The 20,162-nt window shown below is 41.3% G+C and overlaps 1 protein-coding gene across 5 annotated transcripts in view; it reads right to left on the minus strand.

Moving 5' to 3' along the window:
* Positions 1–663: 663 nt before the first annotated feature.
* MAPK6 (mitogen-activated protein kinase 6) overlaps positions 664–20,162 on the minus strand; it is a 29,939-nt gene continuing 10,440 nt past the window's right edge. For 2 of the 5 annotated variants that reach the window (XM_064668776.1, XM_064668774.1), the window contains exons 2-6: positions 8,492–9,704; positions 7,617–7,761; positions 4,454–4,618; positions 3,632–3,833; positions 664–3,035 (exon numbers count right to left, since the gene is read on the minus strand). In XM_064668776.1, coding sequence (XP_064524846.1) covers positions 1,937–3,035; positions 3,632–3,833; positions 4,454–4,618; positions 7,617–7,761; positions 8,492–9,046 — 2,166 coding nt within the window. In that variant the 5' untranslated portion in view covers positions 9,047–9,704 and the 3' untranslated portion in view covers positions 664–1,936. Of the gene's footprint in view, positions 3,036–3,631; positions 3,834–4,453; positions 4,619–7,616; positions 7,762–8,491; positions 9,705–14,578; positions 14,629–14,769; positions 14,848–15,086; positions 15,242–20,162 lie in introns of those variants that run through there. The other 3 variants (XM_064668772.1, XM_064668775.1, XM_064668773.1) reach the window with 3 other exon arrangements.

Here is a 20,162-nt window from a genome sequence, read left to right on the forward strand (position 1 = left end):
ATGGAAAAAGTTGTAGGAGTTTGCCAAAAGATGTAGCTTTTGTACGGTTAATTAGCTCCCTCAGGAACAGTTCTGACAGGAGGAACTGGAAGAGAAACACATACTGTTCCAGGGCTTGCTGCAACAGAGATCTGACCTGCACATTTTGAAACACCCCACAGGAGTTACCTGGTCATGCTCCCAAAATCTCCTCGTGAAAGTGCTGCAGCCAGGCTTTTGGCTGAGGAACCCACACAATTACCTTCACTCCAAGTTGCCAGCGACGAAGGTGCTCACACACACACTCACAGCAGCTTTTCCACTTCAATGCTAGTCTGTCTAAAACGTTGGTAAAACAGTAGCATTCACTTGTACTCTGAAAGTCAATTTTTTTCCCCAAAAACGTTTATGGACACTGCTGTACACTTACGCTTTCCACAGCCATACCACTACACGGGATTTTCCTCAACACAGGCTGCAAGGACTGGGACAGAAAGAACCTTGGAGTCTCCTTCCAGGGTGTTGCATCACCAGCAGCAGCAGTTCCAGGGTAGACTACAAGACAGTCTCTCCTGCTTCCATGAGCTCCTTGTGTCAGGCAGTGCAGGTGAACAGGCACAGGGCTGCAGGACAGGAGCAGCTCTTCGTCTCTCCGAGTGTGTACAAAGTATCACAAACCAACAGTCATTTTGCTGGCCATGTTTTTATTTGTTTTTCGTTTTAAACAGGGGAGCCAATGATACATCCAGTATTTCAAAAAATCAGAAGGTAAAACAAATTTTCAAAAGACCGAGATGCTACATGCTATATTTAACCTAATTTTATTCATGCTTGCTTTGGAGGGGGGGTCGGGAGTGGGACAGGAATCATTCAGTAAAAACAGACAGTAAAAACAAAATGTCTCACCATATAGAACTTTAACCTACAGTAATGTTGTACCTTAATTATTTCCATGCACACAACTAACATTACAAAATTTTTAAAAAATGAACACAATTAAGACTTCTAGGAGCATTTGATAATAAAGCAATTCCTAATTTCTTTTGTAGAGATCAAGCACCTCCAATTACAAATTCCTATACACAGTGAGTGCTTTACTTGAAATGAAAACTAAAAAATAAAAAATGTATTGGATAGCCTCAGAATAAGCCGATGTTAATATATATCCAGCTATGTAGGCAATAAAACCATAGTGCTAAACAAAACCTTTTATCTGAAAAGTAACTCAAAAATTAAGTTGACTTTCTATAATTACAGAAATATACTTATTTGCTAAAATAAATAAAAGTGCTGCATATTAACACTTCACTATAAAGAATGCATACCAGAACATTTATAAATATTGAATGATTTTCAATAGGAATAGCTACTACAATAATGCTGGCTAAATAGAAGTGCATAATGAGAAGCACTATGGGTGGTTAATATTTTGCCACATACTGCTGTTACCTTGAGGTAGATAACACATGCGTACCAAATTCTGCATTCATTTCAGTTGCTGCTGGTATCATGTGTCTAAGAAATGTGTACAGTATGAAAAACTCTAAAATACGCATGAATGAAAAAAATGTTTTGGGAAAAATAGATATTTTCATGCAATTATGTACAGTCTCACTGTGTAAATTTCAAGGCAAGGTTCTTTTTCTGCAAAACATGGACTCTGTTTTACTGAGAGAATGTTTTTTACTTGGTTTAGTGCATTTTTTTGTTACCTCCTGCATTTTGCATTATTTTGCTCTATTCTTTAATTTTGTGTGCAAACGACATGCCAGTTTAAAAACAAAACTAACTCATGTATAGAAAGTAATTCTGGATTGTAAAAACAATGGTAAACAGAAAACTAATGAAATCCATACCAAAATTACACCGTCTGATTCAAGTAAAAAAATTACTTACACTAGTAATAAAAAAAGACAAACACATCTCATGAATATAAAAGAAATGTCTGCTGAGTGTTTTAGTTTAGATGTTTCAGAATGCTGCTGTAGGTTTTGTGGGGAATTTGGGGAGATGATTTCATAGCAGAAGGCGTTAGCGTGGCCTGTATTGACTTCAGAGGCGAACCAACAGGGCTGTGAAACTGAGGAATACCTATAGCCTCAAGCTGCTTGTTGAAGAGGAGTTCGCCACTGTTACTGAGAAAGCTCTCTTCTCTCTCCTTCTCCCCAAGCTTCCCCTCTTCTACTGGCTCAGGTTCTAGCATTTCAGCATCTTCTTTCTTACTAAAAAATTTGTCCAAATAACTGGTGTAAGTATTTTCTTTTTCCACTTGTTCATCTTTCCTGACTTCGCAACAGAACTGGTCTATGAGGAAGCACTCCTCCCCACCACTCACAAACTGACTGTCCCAAGAGGTTTGGTACAGAGCTTCTAACTGTGCCAAATTAGCCATTCCTTTCTCCTGCTTCTCTCTGCTTACCGACTTCGATATTATTCCTTTCAACTCTATTTGAGACACTGAACTATTCAAGTCATTTAATTTATCAACATCAGTAGACTCATGTTGTAAACTAAGCTGGATGGTTTCTGCTATAAAAGAATCAAAGTCAAATCCTTGATTCTTCTCCCTTTCTTTCTCAACGAGTTGCTGTGATGCTTCCTCAAGTGCTATCTGAGCTTTCACCAACCCATTCTTTTCACATTTAGACTTGCCTTTCTTATCGGACTTTTCTTTGCTTTGTTCCTTCCAGTTCGAAAGATCTATAATAAGCTTGGGCTCGTAGTAATGGTTTACTTCACTGTCTCGCCAAACTAAATTATCTAGGTATGAAGATGACCTCATTTTGTAATTACAAGTGTGACTACATTCCAGATCACAATACTTGTTTTCATGGTGATCTGAATACTGCCAGCAAGGCTCAGTAGAGAAGTGGGTGTCAAAGGCAGGATCCTCCAGGTACTTTTCACGATCTCCATCCAAATATTTGCGAGGATCTACTTGCACTTCTTCTTCATCAGTAACATCAGAAAGAGCCCTTGGATCGCGCTGAACTTCATCAGCTTCAAAGTTATTATGAATAGGCCAGTCATGGTCTGAAAACTGACTTTCATGGTATCTGTAAAACAATTTCCTAAGTGTTAGCAGCTAAAAACTGTCTTCTAGCTCCAAAGACAGGGACAGTTTAGAATTTCCCTTACAGAATAATGACAATTCAACACAAAGTTATCCTTAATTCAATTGGGTACATCTTCCAGGTTTTAATTTAATCTGGCATAAGCAATCCCCAAGTGCACATCTGAAAGATTTAAGTCTGGAATTATGTACAATAGCTCACTCCATTTACAGACCTCTTTCTAAAAGCGAGTTTAACTGACTTAAGATGACTACTGTGAGTCTCTTTACTATTATATGCACTAAGCATTAGATAAGACAATCATACTTAAAACTCTCTAAAGTTTATTTTCTAGAGAAATATTTTTGGGAAAAAAATAACGGAGAGATTAACTTTAGATTCTAGAGTCCTGAGTGCATCTCAGGAATGCATCAGCATTTCCAAGTCAGTGTAATGAATTATAAACTCAATAAGAATGTCTATATGGGAAAATTTTATACTCAGGTCAACTTCAGAAGAAGAAACAAAGAGAAAAGAAACTGATGCCTGTGAAGCAGAAAACCATCCAGTTATGTTACCAAAGTAAATGATAAATTTACCTTTCCCAATTATAAATATGGCTGTGACTTTCATCCATTAGCAGAATATCATCAACCTCATCTTCAATGTGAAAAGGATGACTTGAAATAGGCTCATCCGTTGGAAAGGAATAAATGCTCATGTAAGGATGGGACAAAGCTTCTTCTGCTGTCAATCGATCCATGGGACTAAACGTCAGAATCTGCTCCAGAAAGTCCAGTGCTGCAGAGAAAAAGTTACCATTAAATGGGACATTTCAGACACTCAGAATTTAACATTAAGGTGCAGTGCTTTGCTCTAGAGCTCTCCTTCCTTCACAGTAGCCACCCGAGAAATATCAGCTACTGACAGTACAGTGCCAAATATGCATTCCAGAGCCACTGGAAAGCTGGAAGAGTGAATCAAATCTAAGGTCAACAGTAACTTAACTTAAAGCATGAAACAATATTGAGAGATAAATGCTTCAAGCTGAATCAGTATCCACCAACACCAGGAAACACTGCTCTTACTTTGGTTGGGGGACTCTTAAAAACATTTGGAAGACAGTTCTTTTACACTGACTCCATTCCAACATTCCCTTATATTTAGAAGGCCAGTGTCTCAAAATAGAGCAATTCCAGTGAAAATAACTCCAGCAGAGATTCACAATTCTACTCCAAAGATCACCAAGCAGCTATTATGGAAGCAAATTATTTTATTACAGCAGAAGACAATCGTTCTGCAGAGAACGCAGATTCTTCTAACTCAAAATTCTTTTAACAATCACATACCTGCACTGCAAAGTTGCTCTCACTATTTTATAATGTTGAAATATAGGAAGTATTTTTTTTTAATTTACTTACCTTCAGGACTGATGCCTGGAAGCAACTGAGTTAAAGGTTTGTGTGGCTCAGTCATATCGTTTCTAATGTAAACTGGAATTACATTGAGAAGCTCCTGACGGTCCTCCTCATGTACAACAGGAATTGATTCTAGAATCAACTGCATCTGTTCAAGTTCATGCGCACCTGAGCACCAAAGAGAAAATACAAGCTGCCATTTCAACTTCAAACACTTCTGATCCCTGTACATGAAAGGCACGTCAAAATTTTGTGCTCTGAGCATCTATTTCCAGTAAAAGGTTATAATCTCCTACAACAGAGGAAAGGGTGAAGTTCTCAATTTAAATGATAATAAATCTGAAGAGCTCTCAAGAAATGCCCTGTTGCACGAAGAATTACAGAGCTGCTACTCACAGATAAAGCGACCTAACCTTAAGCTTTTGCAAGGATGTTTTCACCATGGATGAGGTACTCTACAAAACACCCCACTTTTTTGTTACATACCACATTCTGCAATCCTTCCCTTTCAGCTGATCTACCTTATTAATTCAGTATTTGACCTCAGTTTGAATTATATGCCCCTTCCTTATAAAAACAGTAGCGGCTTAGCTCAGGAAGAGATCTTACAGGCCAATATTCTACTCTGAAATCCTGCATTAGCTGTCAGGTACAAGACAAAAATCACCTGTCAGTTAAGCAGAGTGATACTGTTTTTAAAAAAAGTACTGTATTATGATTGAAATTATAGCACTCTTCTAGCACTACCTGAAGTCTCCCTGGGTAGGAACCAGAAGGGCCGATATAGCAGGTCAGTTATGAATAATGAACAGCATCTATATTTGGTACTGGAGTACTCAGAAATAGAGCTTGTTAAACTCAACTCATTGTTCAGCTCCAAGAAAGATGCAGCACCCTAGAGATTCAACTAGCAGGTGAAACTATTCAGGATTATTTGCATGCCAGCATTTCCCTCCTTCACCAAGCAGCTCTGGGCAATGACAAGCAATACTGATGCATGTGACATTACATATAAAAATAAATGGGGCCAGCAAGAGACTGTACATCTCAAAACCTACACACTATCAGTTCACTTCAGCAGCCTGCATTGGAAATCCTGTCAGGTGACCTAAAGAAAAGCTGAGGCAAAGTCACTACAGAAAATCTGAGATACCTATGTTCCCCAAATGAATCAGTGCTGCCTCCTGTTAACTTCTTTACTGGACTGAAAAAGCTGTTTTGTCCTTCTGCTTCAAACTACTACAAATTACTTAATATGTTATCTATCAGATTTATAGTGCCTGTAATTTGTTGGAAAACAGACTCTACTGTATAATTACTGCCAGCTTAAAAATTAATCAGACTTCTTTCTACTATAAGCAAAATGAGCATTTTAAAATATTCATTTAGTAAAAAGAACCAGAGAAGTTGTTTGGAACAGCTACTGAATTCCTCTGCCTCAACTTCCCTTCCCTCATTTATCCCAGGTATTCTGCAATTTTAATCTGCATTCTTCCTTCCCATTCTCATCAGCTTTCCGGAGAGCAGCATTCCTAAGGGATGGTTCAGAAGCAAACAGGAAGCTGTAAATTAACCAAATCAAGCCCTTCAAACAACTTTGCAAAAGAATTTTATTCAGAGTCTCATGACAGGATCACTGTCATATCTCCAACCATCTTCCTTTTCCAAATGCATGACATTAAGAAATCCACTTTTCTTTAAGATTAGAAAACCACGGCAGTGCTAAATTTTCAGAGGGACACATCCATATCTAAAAATATTTTTCTAGGGATCTACACAACATGATTACCAAGCCTACAAATTTAGGGATTTGGTTACTACGACTAAGTTTAAAAAAACAAAATTTAACTCACTACACAGCTATTAGGCCAATAAAAATTTGTGAAAAATATCAATGCTGCTCAAAAAAAAAAAAAAAAAAGGCCAAAATGCTGGCAGTTGTGATCACTGTGCAGACTTTCTCCTACTATTTCACTATTTGCCAGTAGAAGTGCTTGATGCAATGGGAACCTAATAAATCTCTTATCAGCCAAGCATTTAATACACTGTGGACCTTACTCCAGTAGTTAGAAACTCAAAGAGTAGGCAACTCCCTGCAAATTAAGAAAAACCTTTGCACATATTAATCACTGATTTCTACCAAATAATGCTTTCAAGTGACTGTTCTCCATTAATAATACTTAATTGGAAAAAGGTGATTTCATTACCTTTTCATGCAACACTAAGAATTACTGCAGAGGTGTCCTCTTAGTCCACACACATTTTAAATGTAAGTTTAGTTCTTTGGGGCTTTATCTGTATTACTCCAGTAATTTAGACCAACAGGAGCAAATCCAAGAGCAAGCCTGAATAACACAGCTGCTGCTGAGGCCCCAGGGTGCACACAAAATCAGCATTTCAGGTTTACTGCAGACTAGAGCTCATCTGCTCCCATGGACGGGATGCCTGTCAGCAGGTGGAGCACACTGGTGACCTCCTACAGTGCAAATGACAGTTTCACTTCATCTAAAAGGCTCCTGTTTGTGCACTGAGCTAAGTCAGCAACATGGTACAGGATGGCCATAAGAGATCTGCTTCAGAAATTTCCTCCTAGTCCTAACCAAAGCACTAATACAGACATGTCCAATGAGACCAGAGCATTTGCTTCCTGTCTTACCAGAAACAGCTGAAGGCTGCACACATGTCCTTGCTATGTCACACTAAATTTTACATTTTTAAACCTTAAATCTATACCACTGGGACTTCATAATTTAAAATATAGAGAAGCAGGAAGTGATTAGATTGACTACCTTAAACAGAATAAACTTTATGCACATGATACTCAGGGCATTCATAACCCTAAAATATTCCCCAATTCACACAGGTATTAGAACCTTAGGCATCCAATAAATTTAGCTTAACATAACTGCAGACAGATTTACCATATATGATTATTGCATTAAATTGTGATTTGTTTAAATACACACCAACACAAGTAACAAAATTGAAGTGTCTTCTGCTTTATAAATACATCTATTTATAGTTTATATAACTGCACAATAATATAGCATATTCTGACAGTAAATGACTACTGATATTAACCATAAAACCCAATCTTTCTTGGGGAAGATAATTAAGCAGTACCACTCCTTATAGGAATATGCACACATATTTTCATTCTACCCACCTGCAAAGAGGGTTTTCCCAGTCAGCATTTCAGCAAAGATGCAACCTGCAGCCCACATGTCAATGGCTTTAGTGTAGTTGTTAGGAGAAAGCAAAAGACGGGGCGATCTGTACCATTTAGTAACCAATCCTTCAGAAAGATGGCCCTAATGAAATTAATTAAAAGGGGGGGAAAAAAAGGAAAAAAAATTACTTAGATTTTTAAGACGTATTTTTTTAATTACTTGTTTCTTGTTTTTTAAACGCACTACTAGAAGATTTCTTGGTCTCGAGGTCCCAGGGACTGTACCACATGCCTCCTACTACACCTTTCTACCTTTTTAAATGAAATACAAGTATCTTTAAGAGTGAACAGCAGCAATATAGAACTATGACACTATCTATTAGTTAAATGAGGTACTGCAGCAAAACTTTCTCATTCCCAGGTGCCAAATTAATGCAGAGATGATACTGAACTCTCTTGTGAAACCTCATCTAGACCAGGAAGACAGCTATCTCTAAACCAATCCCAGGAAGTAGCCACACTTGCACATTGCAAATGCACCCCTTATAAACTTATCTAAGGCTGCTATAGTTGTGCCTCTAAATGTTGCTCTTAATCTCAGGTTATGTTTTATGAACACAACTAGTAAAAAAAAAAAAAAAAGGACTACTGCAAGCATAAAATAAAACTATCTGAGACAAAACATGTCATTCAGTGAGCTGTTTTACTCTATTTGCAAGCATTCCAGTTCTATTGCATGATCCCTAACATGACAGCCCACCTGCTAACAAGGCCTTCCACAGCCTGTCTACCTGTGGAAAAGGGAGGAAGACGCTATTTTAAGAAGGCACAGCTGTTAGTATATCACTTAGATATTCCCACTCTCTGCATACCTTGTGGGAATAATGAGGATCCATGATTCGTGCAAGACCAAAGTCACCAATCTTCAGCACCAAGTCTTCAGTATTAATGAAAAGATTAGCTGGTTTGAGATCTCTATGCAGAACATTTGCAGAGTGAATATACTTGAGCCCACGTAGTAGCTGGTACATGAAAAGCCTGGCATGATCTTCCAGTAAAGGGCCTTGCTCTAGCAAATTAGCCAGATCTGTCTCCATGTATTCCTGGACAATGTAAACACAGTTCAATTCTGTAAGGGAGCCCACGTCATCTGTTAACTGGCTTCCACTGGGACCAAGAATTTCAAATACTTTGACAATGTTATCGTGGTCAAGTCTTCTAATAATTTTGATCTCACGTAGAGCATGTTTAACACTCTGGGGATCCGTAAGGACAATTTTCTTGACAGCCACTCTCTTGTCACAGTCATTATCGACAGCAGAAAAAACTAAGCCATTTCCACCACAGCCCAGTGGTTTTAAGTCCATATAGCGAGAGCCCAGATCAAAACCATGAATGTTCATGAGACTTTCAAATTTTTCTGCCATTTTTAAATTCTTTACGTTTCTTTTTCCTTAAACTACTAAGCTTCTGTAAACACACGGAGACACTTCCACTGGTATCTGAAGGAAAGGTCTTAGAGAAAGGGAGAAGAAACACTTGGCTTTGACGGCAAGATGGTTTCTTGACACTCTCATTTCATTATGAGCCAGCCAGGCCTGTTGTGTCCCCTTGTGAATTTAGAGCCTGTAAGCTCTAGAACTCAAACTGAGCATAAGATAGAAAGATTGCAGCATTCATAGTTCAAGAAAGGTGCAGCATTTCTGCAGACATTGAAGAAAATACTCACAAGAAACTCAAACGGAATGAAATGACATACTATGCACTCAGCTCTACTGTGCTAAACTGGTTAACATTTAACAAAAATGTGAATAAATATGCACATAATAGGCTTCTATTAACATCCTCCTCCTCACAGTGCAGATACATTCAGTGTTGGACTGGTCCTGAGCAGCGTCATTCTATGGTGCTGGTAAGCACTATTTTTTTTCCTTCTTCCTCCTTTTCCTCTCCTTTGTTTACAGTCTAGTTAAGTGGGAAACTGGCAGCTCTTGATTTACAAAAGATGCCTTCTGTTAATGATCAGGTGGCTCCAGCTCACCACAATCACAATCAAAGCTACCATCCATTTTACTCCGTGACAACCTGAAAAGCAGAGAAAAATACATCAGTACCGCAGCAAATACAAAAGTCTTCCTCCTCCCCCAGCTCATTAAGTTAACAAATAAACAACTTATTCGCTGTCCAGTTACAAAATACAAAGTGATCACAAAAGCTAAACTAATTAGAAATTATATATAGTTTTCATACTTGTAGAAAACTGACGATACTGACCAACCACCATTTCTAAAACATTTTTTATATAATCTATTGAAAATATATGGCATACAATGAAAAATCCCCCTGAATCTTAATAAAGAAGAGCATAACAAAGAAAACATCTCTACTGGAGAATTACCAAGAGACAACTCAGACACAACAATATCCTTAACATCAGTCACTAAATTTTGGAGTAATTCTTTTCACTGAATTTTTACTCAAAGACAAAATCAGGTTTAACTATTTCACCATCATAAGAAATAACTGGGTACTGTTCACACGAAAAGGGTAAGGCTTGTGCACTCCCAGTATTTATTGACTTCCCAGAATATACAGCACACATTCAGTGCCTTAAAAGCTTATAAAGATTTTGGATCAAGTTTACCCACATCTCAAATAATAACTTTGCCTCTATAGACTCATTATTACAGGAATCATAGGGGTAATTCATACATATCAGACAAATATTATTACTTTAACAGTTACTTCTACACTTATCCAACTAGATTACAGAGAAAAACTAACAGCACGTACATTTTACAGAGTAACTGATATATTCTACAACGACTTCCCCTGACATATGGCACTTTCAGACATCATTTATTTGTTAATAGTGTAATGAATTCACCTACTGCTTATGAAAAAACAAACAAACAAACAAACTGGTAATTTTCTCAGTAAGTTCCTGTCAGCAGCAGCAGAATGCAGTCATAAAGACCACATGCTGGATTTCCGTACAACAACATCCTCTTTTCTTTTAAATGCTCGAAAATGCCACAAAGAGAAGAGTCAAAGGTGTAACTTACACAGTGTGGTAAGGTTTGGGCAATTCCATTACAAGTCACTTGTATGTTCTTCCCCAACAACTATAGGTCATATCAAACCACTAAATGCCTTCTGTTCAATCTTAGATTAACAAATTTCAGCTCTTCGCCCAGCTCTCTACATAAATGTAAAGGTCTCTAAACTATCCCGACACTTCAGAATTAATTTTAGGAGTGTTATTGCTTAAAACTGTGCTAGGATTTCAGTGGGACAATTGGGAGCAAGCAAAACGAGTCTCCTAAATCCTGACAGAACAGCAAGAGCAGCTGACAAGTTATTAACATATTCTAAATAATGGCCTAAATTCACTAAAGTAATCAGAATTGTATAGAGAAAAAGAAAAAAAAGGAAAGAAAGACACACTGGCAAACAGAAACAAGACTGTTTCAACACATTTAAATATTGCCTTTCCTTAGGCTCAAGCCTCACTGTCACCAAACACACAGCCCCAGTGCCCTGGGCTCACTCACACTCTCCTCCCACACACCACCTGCCTCCAGGTACTTACACAGCCATAGGACAAACACAGAAAGGAGGAAACACATGCTGTTCTCTGCTCAGTTTCTTTTTAAATGAAGATCACCAAATGTAGTATTTCTAAACTGAAAAGCATTGAGCTGTCCTCCACTGCTGTGGTGATCTTCAGAGCTTTCTCTACTCAGTACATGGAACTATTGCCTTGGGATTCCTTTCTTTGAGCACTGGCAAGTCCTAATTATTAACAGTGTTTTACAAGGGTTTATAGCCTCAGTACAAACATAATGAGGTAGCACTATTACTTTTCCCAAAACTATCTTTTCTATCTTTCTATCAAGACAAAATGAGGACCTCTCTTAAAATACTCATGAATTCACTTAAAGAACAAAAATAAAATTTATCTTTAAGAGGACAGCATCAGTGACTATCCAACACTGTTTACAATTATAAAACAACTAAGTCTAGCCTCTTGATTATTAACACTTTTACACCTAAAATTATTTTCTCACTCACATGTATCACTTTCAGGATCACTCATTCTGAGCTGCTGACTGTAAAACAGCTAACATCACACCATTTTCCTTTCATTCCGACACCTCCCCTTTCAAATTAGTATGAGCTACAAAAATGAATTTCCATAACATTTTAAATTTTGTGCTAACTCAAGGTCCAAGGCCTCTCTTCAAACACCCTGCAATAAGCTGTATTTTATATCCTTGGGACCATCTAAAACCAGTTGTAATCTTCCTCATAATTAGGCTTATTGTTTTACACACTGATGTCTTCAATATGCAGCAATGCTGAATCTGTTTGCACCAGCTGGGAGACACATCTGGAACCTCTCTTTTAGCTAGTTCCATTAAACAGCACAGGAACAGATTCAAAAAAATGACCACCAACAGCAAGGATTAAGATCTCTTCACCCTAACTCAAATCTTACCCCCTACTGCCATGACTGAATGAGGGGAGCAGCAGAAGTGCAGCACAACTGCAACAATGACTTGACTGCTTCAGGGAGAAAGGGAGTTATGGCCCACTTGCTTACTGAAGCAGGAGCCCTAAAATTTTCATTCTGAATCTCTGAAACGATGCATTTTTCACCATCAGCTTACACTATAACTCCTTGCACCAGGTGACCACTAATTACGATGTTTTCAGGGAGCATGTAATGATCTCCACAATCACAGTGATTTATCTAAGAAAACAAATGCTGGCAACATAAGCAACCCATTGCAGCCTTCAATTTGACCTGATCCTGATACAAACTTCCTATCTGTGAGCAAATTACTTAATACCAAACTCAGTAAAAGCAGGGCCCAGCTATCATTCAAACCAGGACCTAGTTCTAGGAAGATGACCAAGAGGCAGCCCATCTACCAAACACATACAGTACCCTCACAAGAGCATGGTGAGGACAGTCAGGGACTGTCCTAGCAAAAATGTTCCAGTATTGAAACATATTAAGATACTGTAATCGAGAGTGATCTTTCATTTATTGCCACAGAAAATTCTATTTTAGAAATGTAACAGATGCCGATGCTGTAGCAGGTTCACATATTCTCATTGAACCAAAAAGTTAACCCCAAACTTTCCCTTCCTCTAAGATGATAATTACTTAAAGGGTAATCAAGTAGGAGAAATTAAAGCTTTTCTCAAAGCAAAAAAAATGAGCTCAAAGTAACTTTCTTCTTTGCATTTTAGAGTGGCTTTTAGCTTTAGAAAATAATGAGATGCAGGGTTTCTCTAGACACTAATACTTAAGAAGTGTAACAGGAAGGAGTTTATAAATTTTCAGTTTCAATGGTCCAACTGTCTACCCTGAAAATACACACTAAATACACAAAACCAACAAACTCTCCTCAGTTGTGTACCTGCTCTAACCACTTAAAACACATCACAGATTACAGTATAAAAAAGGAGGGGGGTTCATCACCCCAATTTGCGCTTAACAGGCTATTGACGCAGGCACTGACGTTTTCATTTAGGATATCCCCTTTCCAAGACTACCTTTTTTTTTTTTTTTAGTGACACTTTTATTCCTTCCTCCTACAAAGTTTAAAGAGAGAAACACAAAGATACCGGTTTGTTAAGTGGTTTACAACTATGCTTTTAAAATGGGCCAGTTCTTGGGACAGGGCAACAGCAGTGACCCACAGAAAGCCTCTGAAATCATCCCTAGTGCCAGCAGACATCGTCACACATGACCAGCTTCAGGCATTACGCAAGCAGCCCCTTCAATTTGTGCTCAACTTCTGCACGTGGATTTATCACAGTTTTCAGGAAACAGGATGTGCACTGAATCAGTCAGGTATGAGATGTTTACTTTTTCAGAAATACAAATAAGACTGAAAGATACCAGTTAATATGATTATGCCGATCATATAATGATCAAATCATTACTCACAAGAGAAAGACCACGAATGACTAATGACATATTATACAACTGCTAAGTACTATCCCTTTGACTATAAAAATACGGGGCACAGAAGTATTTTTTTTTTTAGATCAGCCACGTTGCAGTCAGTAGGCAGAGTGAGTCATCGTCCAACTCACGAAACTGTCGCTTTTCTACAGCCTCCTACTTGCTCCCCACACTGTTTAGGGAACTCTGTGCTGGCAGTAAGCAAATGTTACTATTAGTTTATAAATCTTGAAGTATCTGTAAAAACACACAAGAATCAAGCGCGTTTTACTGTACTGTGTATAAAAATGGTCTGGCCGTCCTTTTGGGTAATTCAGTGGAAACTCCCCAGCTGAAAAAGCCGACCATCAACTTACCACAGCCTCCTGCACCTCGGCAGACCTGCTACAGCCTGGTGTTCCACTGAACAGTTAACCAGTCAAGAGTGAATTAAAGATAACAACCACACAAGCAAGGGCTGAGCCCGAGCTAGGGGCTGAAATCAAAGTTCCCATTTTAGCTTTACAGCTAAATACATTTTCTGAACGCAATTACCAAACCAAAATGTACCTCTATTTTAAGCCACTACTTTCCGGAATTTGTAGCTCGTTTATAAACACATGACAATGTTATTTATATATATACACATATATATACACATAAAAAGCTTGTTGCCAACAGCACTGTTATCAAGGCTTGCACCGGCCATAAAACAACATGCCGAACACCGCTTCTTTTCCCACAACACAATTAACAGCCATTGTCAGGCTGGTCCCTGAATTAGTCAGAAAAAGAGACACATCCTACAGATGTCAAGTGAGAGCATCCTTCCTGCCCAGGCAAGGGTCCCTGCTCTCCCAAATCCCAAAACTCGAGCAGTCTCTCTTCAAGCTATTTCCGTCCGGCGTTTCAAGCTACTTATTAGAGTATTAAGTCACTTTTCCCCACAAAAGGCTACCGGATCCTGCGGGCGCCCGGCAGCCGGAGCGAGCGGTACCTGTGCCCTCTCTCCCGGCTGGAGAACAGCGCCGATCGCGGCAGCAAAACTCCGCAGGCTGTGGATGGGCCGGCCCCCCCCGGCAAAGGACATCCTTCCTCCCGCCGCCCCCCCAGGACGAGCCGGCCTCGCCCGCCAGCGCCGCCCGGGCCGGGGGAGGCGGCAGCCCCGGCCCAGCGCCCCCGCCCTACCTTCAAACGCCCTTCAGGCCGCGCCCGCCGCCCCCGGTACAGGCACGGGCGGCCCCGGGCCCGGCGCCGCAGCCGCCGGCAGCGCCCCCCGCGCGGCCGCCCCCGCCCGCCCAGTCAGCGCCCGCTCGGCCCCGCGGCCGCCGCAGTGCGGAGGGGCCGGGCAGAGCCCCGGCAGGGGGAGCGGGGCGGGCCGGGCCGGGGGCGCCGCCGCCGCCACCGCCGGGCGGGAGGGAACAAAGCGCCTTTGTGCGGCGGGACCGGGCCCGCGCGTGCGGCGAACGAGACCCCCCCGCGCCCGCCGCCCCCCGCACACTCACGGGCCTTCCCAGGCTCATCGGGGGCTGCGCTGCTCACACGGCCGAGCCCCGCGGCCCCGCCACCGGCTCCCGACCGGCGCCCGCCCGCCTCGCCGCAGTTGCCGCTGCAGCAGCCGCCGCCATGTAACCCGGCGCGGAGGGCAGGGAGGGGCGGCGCGGCGGCGGCTCCGCCCGCCGGGGGCGGCCCGGGGCGGCCCTCGGGGACGGGCGGCGGGGAAGCACCGCCCGGGTGTTCCGTGCGGGGGAAGCGCCGCGAGCCCCCGGGAGCTGCCGACCCCCTTCCCGGCCGCCTCACCGCCTCGCCTGCGGCCCGGAGACACGGCGCTCCCAGTGTGCCCAGTGAGCCTGAGGAATTCAGCGCTGTCGAGGCCCAGCGGGGTCAAACACATCAGAGAGAGGGGGGCCGGGGGGAGCGGTGTGCGGGGCTCGGGTGTGCCCGCAGCGGCGGCCCCGGAGCGGTGGGACAGGGAGGCCCAGCGCTGTCCCCGCAGCTGTCACCGTGCGGGGGTCCGGCAGCGACAGCCTGTGTGGGACCAGTTCAACTGCCCCGTCATCAAACGTCCCTCATGGGACAGAAACAAACACAGTTGGAAGGCAGGGGCAGCACAACGCAGGCAGGGTTCCCTTCGACGGAGGTGACACTTCGGCTCTGATGTTCTGCGGTCTGAGACCTGAATGTTCTCCTCACGGAACATCTACAAACACCTCGCCATTGCCGTCACCTCTGTATATGCCAGAAAGGACTTCTGCCTTGCTATTGCACCTCCCGTAACTATCATAGGCAGAGGCAGTAAGAGCCTGCTTTTCCCCCCAAATCACAACTAATGCAACAAAATAAAGAAAAATAATTAAAACTTTACATTTTTTTACCCCCAAGACTTTCATACAGCAGTCTTAGTGGGGACAGAGAGATATGCGAACACCAGGCCTCTAGGTATCAGAATTGTGCTTCTACTAACCCAGTTTCGGTACAACTGTCAAGACAAGGTGCAGTTTTTGTACATCTCTTATAAGCCTGGATGACTCAAAAGGTGATAAAAAAATTAATATTAATTTTTGCTGGTTAAACAGGTTATTTTTAGCTAGTACTAGGACAGAAGTTACTCACATGCAATATGGCTCTACAGCTGGCTCTGCTGCCATCTGGACAGAAGCATCCAATTGACCCTTACACTTTTAAATCACGTAACTTCAGTTTTTAAAAATAAACAAGTCATACATCAACATCCAGGGAGCTCCCTACTCGGCTTCTCTAAAGTTATTTAAATAACTTTTAAACTCTCTCAATTATGCAGCCAAACATTAACTGTTTCAATTAGCCAGATGCATTGCTAACTCTGCTATTGACCCCACTGGCAGGAGAGGTGAGCCAGGCATTGGGTAGTGCAGAACTGTACTAATAGCAAACATACAGAAGTCAGTGACCAAACCGACACTTTACATTACAATGTTTGCTAATTGGTAGGCAGCTCACCATGCTGCCAACAGTGCAGAAAAGTCAGTAACAAAGCTGCAGTTCTTCTGCCCACCCAGCAAAACAGAGCTGGAAGATTACAGCACTGTGTGCTCCAGAAGGCCTGTATTTAAATACACTCTATAAAGAAAAAAATGCAGTAGTGCATATTTGGAAGAGGTGATGTTAGGACAACAACTAGAGCCAAGACACAGAGGAGTTTTCACTTGAACTAAAGGAAGAGATTTGGGGGTTAAAAAAAGGCAGGAGCAGCAGTGGTTGCATGTCTAAATCCAGAGCTATTTAGTTAATTAAAGAATCCCTCCATCCAAACGAAGTATTTTCATTATAAGAAACAATCTGATCCTCAGATTCTAGGATGCTGCAGTAAGAAAACTGTTATATTACATCCTTGAAACAGCACCTGGAGAGCCCATCATACTGTGCCCATTGGGACTATATGCCAACACCCACAGTGGCATTTCAGTCAGGTGGAGAAGTTGCACATCCATGAAGTTTGCTCTGCAGCAGCCCAGACTGTTTCAAAAGTAGTTCAGCAAACACAGAGGCGGCTTGAAGTAAGCAGCAAGCTACCTCACCTGTGTAGCACACACTCTCTGATAAATCTCACATAGTTCAGAAGTGCCACCATTTTCTGGGTTCCTAATTCATAAATCAAGAGCTACTTTCTCCCCTCCCTCCCAAATTCTTTTCTGCAATTCCAAGTCTATAGTAGGATCTAGTGAATGAGATGCTTCGATCTAGAGGAAAATCATTTGACAAGGAAGAGCATGGTGCAGGAATGTTACTTCAGTCTCATTTTTTATAGAATTATAGTACACAGGAGAGTTGCTGAGAATTTGTGTGTCTCATGGCAATTTATAACTATCTAATCCAGCAAATTGTTAATCTGTTCTCAGATTTTTAATATCCTATTGATTAGGCTATAAAATACTGTGACAAATTTTTTCAATATTCCCCACAAGAATGCATTTTCATAGCACGTAGATGATACGTTTTATTACATGTTATATGATACGAACCCATTCTAAAACATTTGCAGATATTAACTGTCACTGAAACGCAGAGTAAAAAAAGAACTGCATTTCAAAGTTCATAAAGACCAGCAATTAAAAAATAATTAGAACTGAAGGAATGATTCATTTATTATATCCAAGTTCAAAAAGATCAAACAGTAAATTTCCAGTGTAATATTTCAGTCCCGTGTGCGAATTGTTCCTTGTGGCATAAAAGGGAATGAAGTATTTTTAAGTGTCCACACCCATTATGATTGGCAAGGGAAGAAAGATTTGGAGATGGTTTGAAAAGGTTGCCCAAGGTAACTTGGCAGCTTCAGGCTTTTGTCTCAGTTTCACTGCTTCACTGGGCTTTTCTGCAGGAAATCTTTGTTTTATGGCATTATGCAGCCCTCTCTAATGATTCCAAGTGTTTTCAGAGGAGGCTCTGAACTTCACTGTGTACCTCACAGCAGGCAGCCTCAACCACCAGTGATGATTAAGGTATCAACGGTGTTACCTGGCTCTTGGCCTGTCTGCAGGATCAGTTCCCTGGGCAGCTGAATTTGCCAGGACACACAGGGGAAGCCTCTGACAGCAGCCAGTACCTGGGGTGCCACCAGGCCGTTCCTGCTCAACTTACACATCCTCCAAGAGGAAGGGAAATCTGTCCTAAGATACATTTTTAAGGACTGACCATGTTTCTTACCGATGTCTAAAATTGATTTTGCTTGAGGATAGGGATGAGTTTAGAGAAAAAAATCCACTTGTTAAAAGGGGATGGGGAGAGGTCCAAGAAACACTCAGTTTCTGCTGCCTCTTTGGCCTGTTCCTGCTTATCTGTACTCTGGGCCCTGAAGTAGGATTTGGTTTTCCTAGCACAGATCCCAAGAGTTTTTAATAGTTTGCATCTCTGTTAACTGCTGCTTCCTCCAATCAGCCTAGTTCCCTGCAGGTGTTAAGCAAAGTCTTTACAAATCACTTGTTCTTCCAGCTTACAATTTCATAGTGCTGACGTTCAGCACAAAGGGCTCAGATAAATATGAGTTCCTCTGGCAACCTGACAGCTCAAGTGTCTTCACTTCTTGGGCACCTCCATTTCCTGGAAAAGGTCAGACTGTACCTTTCTATACTAGACACAGGGGTTTTTTTATTTGTTCTTTCTAACACAAACATATTTTTCTAACTAGCGCTCTCTGGATTTGCAGACTTTAAAGTTTTCCCAATAAATCTTAAAATATACTTTATATCAGCATTATTATCAGGTAACCACCTGCCATCTTACAAACTTTTAAGAAATATTTGCATCAAAATCCTGTTTTAGTTAAAGTCTACTTGGCAGTAGCCACAGCTACCTGAGCACAGACAGCATGCTATCACCTCATTTGCACTCAGTGGATGGGGCTGACTTTGCTAGAGCAAGATTTATACTGTCTACATTCTAATCAGGAAAGAAACTATGGCAGTATTAGAGAACTTGGAAGAAAGGAAAAAAGCAAACCCTAAGATCTTCATTCCTGTGTGAATCAATAGACAGACTGGGAAAGAACAAACCATTAACAGACCAATTCAAACCAAAGGCCACCGAGTACAAAGGGCAAATGGAGGTGGAAGAAGGAAGTCAAAGAAGATGTTCAGCTTTGAGGTTAGAAATAAATTGGTTATGTGACATACTTTGGAAATTCTGGAGGACAAAAAGTCATTAAACACTTAAAACAGAACAAGTCATTCTTCCCCCTTGGTAGATCATCAGCAATCTAGGACACTTAGGTACAGCATGCAGGATCCCTGCTTAATATCACACAGTTTTATTAAGTCAGGCAATTCCGTTGCCTACTTTTTCTATGTTTAAAACAACTCTTAGCACAGGGGACAGAGCATCTGCCTAAAGTAGGAGTTGGCAAAGCCGTGTCAATGCTGGGAGAACAGGAAAGCTTAGAAAGCTGGGTCATCACTGAAAGCGTCAGCCCTCTGTGAGTGTAATTGACTTGCAGGGCTGGAGCTCTCCCAGATTCGCAGCCTTTCATTGATTCCTCATTAGTTCCTTGCACAGATAGCTATCAGTATTTCATGCACAGAATAGCAAACATGTAGAGAAATTTACTAAGGTAGGCAATTAAGGCAGGATGTGTTAGGTTTAATTTTTTAAAGAAGGACTAATACCAACAGTTTCACACTTGGGTTCCCCAAGTGACCCAAGTGGCTTGTAATTTTCCAGCATGGGACATGGGAGGTGTGCTGGAATCAAGCAGTGATCCAGTCAGTGGATGAATCTACAGCTGAAAAATATTCTACAGCAGAGGGCAAGGCAAAGTGTGGGATGAAGTAGAAACAAGAAGCACCAAATGTTTTTGTCTCAACACTTCAGGTGCAAGAGAATTCTGTGTGCGACATTTCTCCCCTGTTTAGACCTGCAGGAAGGCACCACTCTCATCCTCACCTCCAAAACTTCAAGTGAAGTAGTTAGGAGAACACGTCTGCCAACTGAAGTGGCACAAGAGCAATTGTTAAAAGGCCTCTGTGCTGGTTATCACATCAGCTGCAGTGCTGCTAGAGTTGTAAGGCAGCAGATATTATTTAAATATCTCTAATACCTTGAGTACTCCA

Source organism: Pseudopipra pipra, chromosome 12 (assembly GCF_036250125.1).
Source record: "Pseudopipra pipra isolate bDixPip1 chromosome 12, bDixPip1.hap1, whole genome shotgun sequence".
Lineage (NCBI taxonomy): Eukaryota > Metazoa > Chordata > Aves > Passeriformes > Pipridae > Pseudopipra > Pseudopipra pipra.